Consider the following 10,614-nt stretch of genomic DNA (forward strand, 5'->3'; position numbering starts at 1 on the left):
TCCCCTTATTTGCGGAAGCATATGTTGGCCTTGGAGGGAGTGCAGAGAAGGTTCACCAGGCTGATACCAGAGATGAGGGGTGTTGATTATGGGGAGAGACTGAGCAGATTGGGTTTGTATTCGTTGGAATTTAGAAGGCTGAGGGGGGATCTTATAGAGACCTATAAGATAATGAAGGGGCTGGATAGGGTAGAGGTGGTGAGATTCTTTCCACTTAGAAAGGAAACTAGAACGAGAGGGCACAGCCTCAAAATAAAGGGGGGTCAGTTTAGGCCAGAGCTGAGGAGGAACTTCTTCTCTGAGGGTGGTGAATCTCTGGAATTCTCTGCCCACTGAAGTGGTGGAGGCTACCTCGTTGAATATGTTTAAATCACAGATAGATGGATTCCTGATCGGTAAGGGAATTGGGGGTTATAGGGATCAGGCGGGTAAGTGGAACTGATCCACTTCAGATCAGCCATGATCTTATTGAATGGTGGGGCAGGCTCGAGGGGCTAGATGGCCTACTCCTGCTCCTATTTCTTAGGTTCTTATTTGTTGTGTGGGGCAGGCAAAGTTGATCCAGCAGACAAGCAAACACAAACTCTTGTTAAGTCAATGTGGGCCATGTTAATGCCACCATAGGGTGGCACGATGGCACAGTGGTTAGCACTGCTGTCTCACTGTGGTAGTGACCTGGGTTCGATTCTGGTCTTGGGTGACCATCTTTGTGGAGTTTGCACGTTTACCCCGAGCGTGCGTGGGTTTCCTCCAGGTGTTCAGGTTTCGTCCCACAGTCCAAAGATATGTAGGTTAGGTGGATTAGCTATGGTAAATGCGCGGAGTTACAGGTATAGGGTGGAGGGAAGGGCCTGGGTAGGATGCTCTTATGGAGAGTCGGTGCAGAATAGATGGGCCAGATGGCCTCTTTCTAGATCTATTATTAGCTTGAACTACTATATATCTTTTGTCTGTGCCTGCTTGCACTTTTATATGTATTGGTGCCCAAAAGCACAGGCTCTCACTTTCACATAGTAAAACAAAGGAACCTGACACTTCAACTGTAAGTCAGTTTACACACCCTCCCAGACCAAATTATTCCCAGTGTTGCTATATGAAATTTTAAAAATTCATGCTAAAGATAGATTTGTGCACAAGTGTTAAGAACAAAGAAAATTACAGCACAGGAATAGGCCCTTCGGCCCTCCAAGCCTGCACCGACCATGCTGCCCGACTGAACTAAAACCCCCTGCCCTTCCGGGGACCATATACCTCTATTCCCACCTAAAGATGAAGCGTCATCCAGGCTCGAAACATTGGCTCTATTCTCGCTCCACAGATGCTGTCAGACCTGCTGAGATTTTCCCGCATTTTCTGTTTGTGTTTCAGCATCTGCAGTATTTTGCTTTTATCTCAGTAGAAACTTCTCCTTGTGAGAGTTGGTGCCCAAGGCAAGTGGAAACAATAGTTTGACTATTCCCTAAGATGACGGGGAGTGGCTCGGAGGGCTAGGGGAGATGTGTACAGATGACCTCACTTCACTTCCTGGAACCTGTCGGCCATTGAAGTCTCATAGGCACGTCCCCTACATCTTCCTTCCTCTGTGGCATCAGTGTGCTCATACTGTCCCTTCAGCAGCATCTTGTTTCCTGGATCTTCATCGTCCAATGAGCTCTCATCCTCCTCCATTTCACCCTCTGACAAAGGCTTACCTCTTTGCAAAGTCAGGTTGTGAAGCATAAACACAAGTGCAGGAAACCCTCTCCAGTGTGTATTGCAGAGCACCACCTGAAGGTGACTTCTTGCGAGCTGTCCCCAGCATACCCTCTAATTCCATCTTTTACAATCACGACACTATATTCTGCACCCTCTTCTTTCCTTCTCTCCTATGTACTCTATGAACAGTGTTTTTGTCTATATAGTGCAGAAGAAACAATACTTTTCACTGTATCCCAATACATGTGATAAATCAAATCAAAAAATGGTCCAGGCATCTGAAGCACATCTTCAGAAGTCCTATGGTCTGCCCTATGAGGGAGCATGTGGAACTGTGAACAGCAGTGTACCTTGCCATGGCATAAATTTGAGGGCAGTGCATCGGAGTCATCAGCCAGTGTTTAAGTGGGTAGCCCTTATCCCCCAGCAACCATCCTTGCAGACATTCCAGCCCCTCAAAACTCTCATGCACCTGGGAGTAACTGAGGATGTTGGAGTCATGGCAACTTCCAGGGTACTGTGCATAGGAAGTGCTCGCAATGATCACACCAGTTGCACGTTGATGGAATGGTGGCCCTTGTGGTTAAGTAAGCATTAGGGGCTGCTGCCATGGAGCCCATATAGCCAGATGGGTGCAGCCTATCGCTGTTCACAAAGAAAGCTGGAAACCAGCATGCTGAAAAGACTCACTCCAAATTAGGCTACATTTCCATAAACCTGGCGAATTGTATACTAATTGGGAATCTGATGCATCTTTCCCTGCAAGTTGGCCCAGTTTCTGCCAAATTTGGAAGTGGGGTCCAAAAATGAGTCAGTCACTTGATTACATTTTCAAGAGGCCTAAGCCTGACTTCAGATGGGAGCCCTAGAATCTCACAAGATGCTGACTTCCAATTTGGCAGCATTTCCAGGGATGATTCAGCTCTGGATACTGCCACTCAAAGCTAGTCCCCAGAGCCTTTGTTTAGCAACATGGCGCAGACCGTGGGCTACATCATAAGTGATTACTTTTCCCCTTTCATATCTGGCGCATTCATTGCGGCCTCAACTGTTTACTCCTAATACTTCATAACATCTGGTGTGCGAATATTTTGATGAGTCTGCCAACATTTAAGGTCACAACTTAAGTTGCTTTTGACAGCTTATCAGATTAGAGCGCTACAGTAATAGATTTAACTTCATGAATTTGCACCATATCTGTCCCAGCATTGCTCAAGCACCTTTTATACCACAAAAGGTTTTGCAGGTTAATGTTACTGTAGCATAAATTTCCAAAAACCTGCTAATTATTTGGCAATTTATAGAATAGCTGCCTTACTTTGCTATCATAATCATTACCCAGTGTACTGTATAACAATATGGAAATGTCTGGAGCCTGTTATAATACCGGCTACTTCCAGCACATACCACAGTCATCTGGAGCTTTTCATGTAAATCTCTAAGATGTGGTTGGGGAAAATAATAACCAACTCTGCATGAGGTGGAAGACTTCTTGAAACAGCATATCGTTTGTGGCTAGTAGCTTGTCTCCAATTCTTGTTTGTGTTATTTTACATGGTTTTATATCCTAACATCCTTTTATGTTTGAGGGTTATATATTTGAGGATAATATTTCTCAATGTATTGAGGAGAGGTATTAGATAACAAATACAGATTTTGCATATTTGTGCTGCACTTTTCAAGATGTATAAAGTAATACCAGGATTATACTAGCAAATGTAGCATTTTCTACAAAATCTATGATTGTAATTTTGGACTGTTCTTCAGCAAAACAAAATAAAGGGAAGTGAAAGTTTGATTTATGTATCCACAGTCTGGATAATATGAACAGAGAAAACGCCGAGGTTAGGACCCACAAAAGTACTTGAGAAAAAAATAATGGCTTTTGGTTACGCCTCACATCAGCATGTTTAGTGAAATAAGGATAATTAATTAATATTTATAGCACAGAAACAGGGCTCCATGCTAGTGTTTGTTCTACACAAGTTGCTTCATCAACAAATCCTTTCTCTTTTCTACGTGTGTTTATCTAACTTCCCCTTAAATACATCTATGGTATGTCACCACGACTTGGCGACAGAATGTTCTATATTCTAACCACTCTCCGGGTAATGAAGCTTCTCACGAATTCTCTATTGGGTTTATCAGTGGCTACTTTATAATTCTGCTCCCAAGGTTTTGTCTCCCCCACAAGTAAAAGCAATATGTCAACCCTAATGAATTCTTTCATAATCTTAAAGACCTCTATCGGGCTGCTCCTCAACCTCCTCGTTTTAAGAGTAAAGGCCTTCATCATGTACAATTATTTCTCATAACCCCTCAGTTCAGATAACATTCTAGTTTTTTTTTTTGCACCTCCACTCTTACTACTATATCTTCTTGTAATGTAAAAGATGAGTCTTGCATTTATATAGCGCTTTTCATCTCTGGATATCCCGAAGCACTTTACAGCCAATGAATTACTTATTAACACTGTTGTAATGTAGGAAACACAAGTCGCCAATTTGCCCACAGAAAAACTCTCAAACAGCCACGTGATAACTAGAAGAATTTGTTTTAGTGTTGTAGATTGAGGGATAAATGTTGGCCAGGACACTAGGCGATCTCGACTGTTCTTCAAAATATGTACAGTATTTCAAATCCAGCTCTGTGAAACTTGCCCATGTCCAAAGAATGAACACTTTTAAGCTGGCATGCATGGATTTCTATTATTATTAGACAAATAAAATAACCTACCGGCTTATTAGGCATTGGCGTGCTGACTAGTTATCGGCTTTTGGTGCCTGACCTTTCCCATGCTTGAGATATGCACCCCTTGACCTGACCCAACTTGACTTGAACCGCCCAATCCGAAAACTGTCGAGATCAAGAATTTGGCTCAAGCTTGATCCTGAGGTTGCAGTTTTGAGACACTGTACCTGTAGCGCATTGTATGTTTTTATGTCCACCTGAGGGGGCAGATGGTTTACCATTTGATCTGAAGGATGGGGGGAGGAGGGGGCACACACATTCACAGTACTCTTGTCAATGCAAAGAAAAAAAACCCACAATGTGTAGACAAATATGAGTAAAATACTTTTTATGTGCTTTTTAAAACAGATAATCGAACTCCCAATCACAGAAAGAGAGGTTGAAAAAGAACATTTAATTCAGTTAAAGAAATGGAAGGATAAACATGGTGACCTCAAGTACCAGCCTCCTCCAAGATTGCACGGAGCTAAAGCAATCAATGAGGCTGAGCCTCATTCTCATAAAGCCTTGGTGCAAATGCCATCCATAGTGGTACACTCCCCAGCCGTGTCTCCCGATTCAGGCAGCAATTCAAAGAAGAAGAAGGATAAGAAAAATTCAAAAGGAAAAAATAAAGAAAAGAAGCACAATAAAAAAGGGGAAACAGTAGAACCTGTGGCAAATGGATCTGCCCCTGATGAGACCAATAGAATTTTAAAAGGCGAACAAAATGTTCCCCAACCAGATATTGCAGAAGAGCTGAATCAATCATTGCTAAAAAAGGACTCTCAACTACAGTCTGAACAAAGTCTCAGCTCAGAAGAAACTGAACAGGACACGTACTTATGAAATGAATCAGTCCAGTGTTTGGAAAACACATCATTCGACATCTGAATCATTCCTAAGAGAACTGACTTTTGGATGGCAAGGTGGAGCCATTGACACTGTATGTTTATACTTAATGCCATTGACAAGGTATAGTGACCCTTTCATGGCGGGCTTAACACAGAGTCTTTAAATATGAGAAGTTGGTACAAGTTTAAAAGTATTGAGTTGTATTTTCACCATGTGGTGAAACAATTCAAAGAACTGGCCAAAACTAGGGACATAATTTATCAGCTAGTGAAACTATTTAGGAAGAATCTGCTTATAATATTTGCCTTTGAGTTTTTGTTTAACTCTTAAAACTCTAATTGAATGAATTGTTAGCTGTCATCAGCAGAGTAAATGTTTTTTTTAGGGGAAAATGTAAATATTTTTACAATATTTTTCCAGCAAACAATATCTTTCCGTAGTATTGTGAAGATTTTTTCTTGTTTTTTTTTTGTTCCAAGTTAAGATTAATGATATTTATAGGAGTAAGATGTTTCTTTGGTCACCCTGCTCCCATTTCCATTTTGAAGTAACAATAAATTTCAGTAGCAAGGAAGAGACTTCTTGTTGAGTTTTTGCACAGGTTAGCTTTGACACAGAAGGTGTTCACTAGAATTATTTGAATTAATTTAACCCTGCACGTACGGTGGGGAATTAATTAAGTCAAGCAGGTTTTTGACTCGGAATGGGGGATGTGCTGCCATAAGTTTGTATGATTAAAACACTCTACACGTGTATTCATTTATTTGCAACTTTTCTATTATGTACAGAATAAAATACAGAAATTGTGACTAGGTATAAATATGCTCTTTAAACATTTTCCATGCAATGTTGAGGATGCAGTAGTAAGCAGGATAGTTAACCATGATACCTTGCAAAAAAAATATGTATTTTCTAATTGAATTTTCTAGCACTTTTTCCTTGATCTTGAGGAATGTAAATTGAAGCTGGTTTACAAGAGGTTTTGTGAATCTTCTTGATAAACTGACTATGAACCAGAGTTGTAGGTGTTTGCTGCTCTTGTATAATCCAGCTATTTTGCTATTTTTCTACATAATTATCAATGCACAATGGATTTGCAGCAATTAGGGTATTTAAGTGCTATTGTAAACCCACTTGGATCAAAAGCTTTTCTCTCCTTTCTTATAATGTAGAATATAAAAATCAAAATTAGGCATTATATTGTATTGTGTTGGTGTTTTATTGTTCTACATTCCTTGAGACTATTAAAACCACCAAATATAATGATGTGCAAACATAAGATTAAACTGTTTGGTCTAGTGTTAAGTTAATATACTTTTTCATATTTGAAGAATCATAAACTATTTGTCAGTTTGTTTTATGTGCAATCTACCATGAAAATAGTTGGAGCTTATTGAATATTGTCTAATTCTATGTGGCCATGTAGTGTAAGTACCACAAGCATAATATTAATTTGTGTCTCCCTACAAACTGCTACGCACATCCATTGAGTTCAACTAAGCTACACAGCTTTATTTTATCTTGCTGATGCCATGGATTCATACAGAAATCAATAAAATATTCTGTAAAGCATTTTTTTGGTTGTTTTCTTTTCTCTCCAGATTACTGATATAAAATAACTTAGTGAGCTTGGGGACAATTTTGGGTGAGCATGGTGGCACAGTGGTTAGCACTGCTGCCTCTCAGTGCCAGGGACCCTGGGTTCAATTCCGGCCTGGAATGACTGTGTGTGGAGTTTGCACTTTCTCTCCGCGTATGTATGGGTTTCCTCCCACAGATGTACAGTTTAGGTGGATTGGCCATCCTAAATTGCCCATTAGTGTCCCTAGATGTGTAGGTTGGGGGGATTAGTGTGGTAAATGGGGTTACAGGAATAAGGCCTGGATAGGATTCTCTGTCGGAGTCGATGCAGACTCGATGGGCCAAATGACTTCCTGCATTGAAGGGATTCTATGCTCTTTAATTGGTAACAAACACTTCTTATAGTTGTAATGGACAGCATTTAAAATGCAGTGAAAAAGCTTCAATCTGAACGGTGAATTCCTGGTAAGTACTGCACTGGGATGAGATTTGCAATTCTGAAGTTTAATTTTGTATCATTTATTATTTTCTTTATGGAACATTAATGCATTATATTGTAATTAATTATATCTACATGAGACAGTGGGTCCCAGTTGGAGTATTTTGTCCAATTCTAAACATCCACATATCGGGAAAGATTTGAAGACTTTAGGATATAGAAAAGATTTTAAAAATGTATTCATGTAATATGGGTGTTACTGCAGAATTTACTGCCTGTTCCTACTTGTCCATGAAAAGGAGGTGGTGGCGAGCTGTTGCAATCTGTTTGGTGTCGGGATACCCAAAGTGCTGTCAGGAAGTTCCAAGATTTCAACCCAAGGCCAATGAAGGAACAGCACTATGACTCAAGTCAAGATGGTGTGTTACTTGGAAGGAAACTTGCAGAAGGTAGTGTCCCCATGCAACTGCTGCCTTGTTCTTCTAGGTGGTAGTGCTTGTCGATTAGAAATGTGAATTATAAGAATCGCTCAAGGCTTGAGGGATCACAGATATCTGGATAGACTGGAAAAATGGAAAATAAGTTCTCTTTGAAGCAGAGAAGGCTAAGAGGTTTGCTTGGTATAATGAAGTGTTTCGATAGAATAAATAAAGATAAACTTTCTAAAGGCTGAAAGGCACAGTTTAGATGTGAACCAGTGGGCATTTTATTTTGGTTAGAATTTGAAACACCATGCTTGATTGGATGGTGGATACAGACTTAATAGTAGCCATCAAAAAAAAATTAAATAGTTGGATAAAAATTTCCGGGGCACAGAGCTGGGAATTAACAGGTTTGCTCTTTCAAAGAGCCAGCACTGACTGGCGGGGCCAAATAGCCTCCTCCCGTGCTGTATCATTTTATTACTCATTTAGAAATTTGGCAGTTTTCTGACTTTTTTGACTCCGACTTGATAATGTATAACTTCCCCTCCTTTAAAATATATTTCTCATTTGGTTCCCTACACATATTTCCCCGTTATGGCCAACCTGGTCTTCTGGCAATTCCACTATGATTTGACTGAACGGATAGGAAGCCAAAAATTGATGACAGGAAGGCTATGGCAGGTGAGGACCTAAAAACTATCATTATCACGAAAGAGGTAGTGTTGGACGAGCTAATGGGGCTAAAGGTAGACAAATCTCCTGGCCCTGATGGAGTGCATTCCAGAGTACATAAAGAGATGACAGGGGAAATAGCAAATGCACTAGTGGTAATTTACCAAAATTCACTGGACTCTGGGGTGGTTCCCACAGATTGGAAAACAGCAAATGTGACGCCACTGTTTAAAAAAGGTGGTAGACAAAAAGCGGATAACCATAGGCCGGTTAGCTTAATTTCTGTAGGGAAAATGTTTGAATCTATCATCAAGGAAGAAATAGCGAGACATCTGGATATAAATTGTCCCATTGATAAGACGCAGCATGGGTTCATGAAGGGCAGGTCATGTTTGACAAATTTGGTGGAATTCTTTGAGAACATTACATGTGCAGTGGACAATGGGGAACCTGTGGGTGTGGTGTATCTGGATTTTCAGAAGGCATTTGACAAGGTGCCACACCAAAGACTGCTACATAAGATAAAGGTGCACGGTGTTACAGGTAATGTATTAGCATGGATAGAGGATTGGTTAACAGAAGGCAAAGAGTGGGGGTAAATGTGTGTTTTTCTGGTTGGTGATCAGTGACTAGTGGTGTGCCTCAGGGATCAGTGATGAGACTGCAATTGTTTACGATTTACATAGATGATTTGGAGTTGGGGACCAAGTGTAGTTTGTCAAAATTCGCAGATGACACTAAAATGAGTGGCAGAGCAAAGTGTGCAGAGGATGCTGAAAGTCTACAAAGGGATAGAGCTAGTCTAAGTGAGTGGGCAAAGGTCTGGCAGATGGAGTACAATGTTGGTAAATGTGAGGTCATCCATTTTGATAGGAATAACAGCAAAATTGACTTAAATGGTAAAAAATTGCAGCATGCTGCTGTGCGAAGGGACCTGGGTGTCCTTGTGCAAGAATCACAAGGAGTTGGTTTGCAGGTGCAGCAAGTAATTAAGAAGGCAAATGGAATTTTGTCCTTCGTTGCGAGAGGGATGGAGTTTAAAAACAGCGAGGTTATGTTGCAGCTGTATAGGGTGCTGGTGAGGCTACACCTGGAGTACTGTGTACAGTTTTGGTCTCCTTACTTGAGAAAGGATACACTGGCACTGGAGGGGGTGCAGAGGAGATTCACTAGGTTGATTCCGGAGTTGAGAGGTTGGCTTATGAGGAGAGACTGAGTAGACTGGGGCTATACTCATTGGAATTCAGAAGGATGAGGGGAGATCTTATAGAAACATACAAGATTATGAAGGGAACAGATAAGATAGAAGCAGGGAAGTTATTTCCACTGATGGGTGAAACTAGAACTGGGGGCATAGCCTCAAAATAAGGGGGAGCAGATTTAGGACTGAGTTGAGGAGGAACTTCTTCACACACAAGGTTGTGAATCTGTCGAATTTCCTGCCCAGTGAAGCAGTTGAGGCTACCTCATTGAATGTTTTTAAGACCAGGATAAATAAATTTTTGAACAATAAAGGAATTAAGGGTTATGGTGAGCGGGTGGGTAAGTGGAGCTGAGTCCACGAAAAGATCAGCCATGATCTTATTGAATGGCGGAGCAAGCTCGAGGGGCCAAATGGCCTACTTCTGCTCCTAGTTCGTATGTTCTTATGTTCTATATAGGAAACGCATGCAAGAGCAGGGCAAAGTTATTTGTCTTCCCAAATTGTGAAATGTCTTAAACTCTCATGGATAGAATCCTAGAATATGAAGTCGTAGTGTTGTACCGTGACACAGCTTTAACACTGAAAAGGGCTTCTAGGTTTTCAATATCATTTGCAATATGAAGTTCAATGAGTTTTCAATAAAACGTACACTCACTAAATTTGATACAAAGCCATTCAAATATCCTATGGCCTTGCCAAGACTCTTAAGGGAAGGATACACCATCTTTGGCTAACTTAAAGATAGTAAAGAAAAAGCATATACTTCGTAAAGATGAATGACAAGTCAGAAGATTGGACAAAATATAAAGAACAGTAAAGAATGATGAAAAGATTAATGAGGGAGAAACTAGAGTATGAGAGAAAGATAACTAGAAATATAAAAACAGCAAGTTTCTAAAGGTATTCAAAAGGAAAAGAACTAAAGTGAGCGACGTTCCTCAAGAGAGAATGAGGAATTAATAATGGAAAGTAAGGAAATGGCAGATGAACAGATATTTTGCGCAAGTCTTCAC

At 40.6% G+C, this 10,614-nt stretch overlaps 1 protein-coding gene across 1 annotated transcript in view; it reads left to right on the forward strand.

Annotated features, from left to right (window-relative positions):
* LOC144502979 (TBC1 domain family member 10A-like) overlaps window positions 1–6,852 on the forward strand; it is a 73,896-nt gene extending 67,044 nt beyond the window's left edge. The window contains exon 9 of the mRNA XM_078227431.1: window positions 4,795–6,852. Within this exon, the coding sequence (XP_078083557.1) occupies window positions 4,795–5,274 (480 nt within the window). The 3' untranslated portion in view covers window positions 5,275–6,852. The remainder of the gene's footprint in view (window positions 1–4,794) is intronic.
* Window positions 6,853–10,614: the final 3,762 nt, after the last annotated feature.

Source organism: Mustelus asterias, chromosome 13 (genome assembly GCF_964213995.1).
Source record: "Mustelus asterias chromosome 13, sMusAst1.hap1.1, whole genome shotgun sequence".
NCBI lineage: Eukaryota > Metazoa > Chordata > Chondrichthyes > Carcharhiniformes > Triakidae > Mustelus > Mustelus asterias.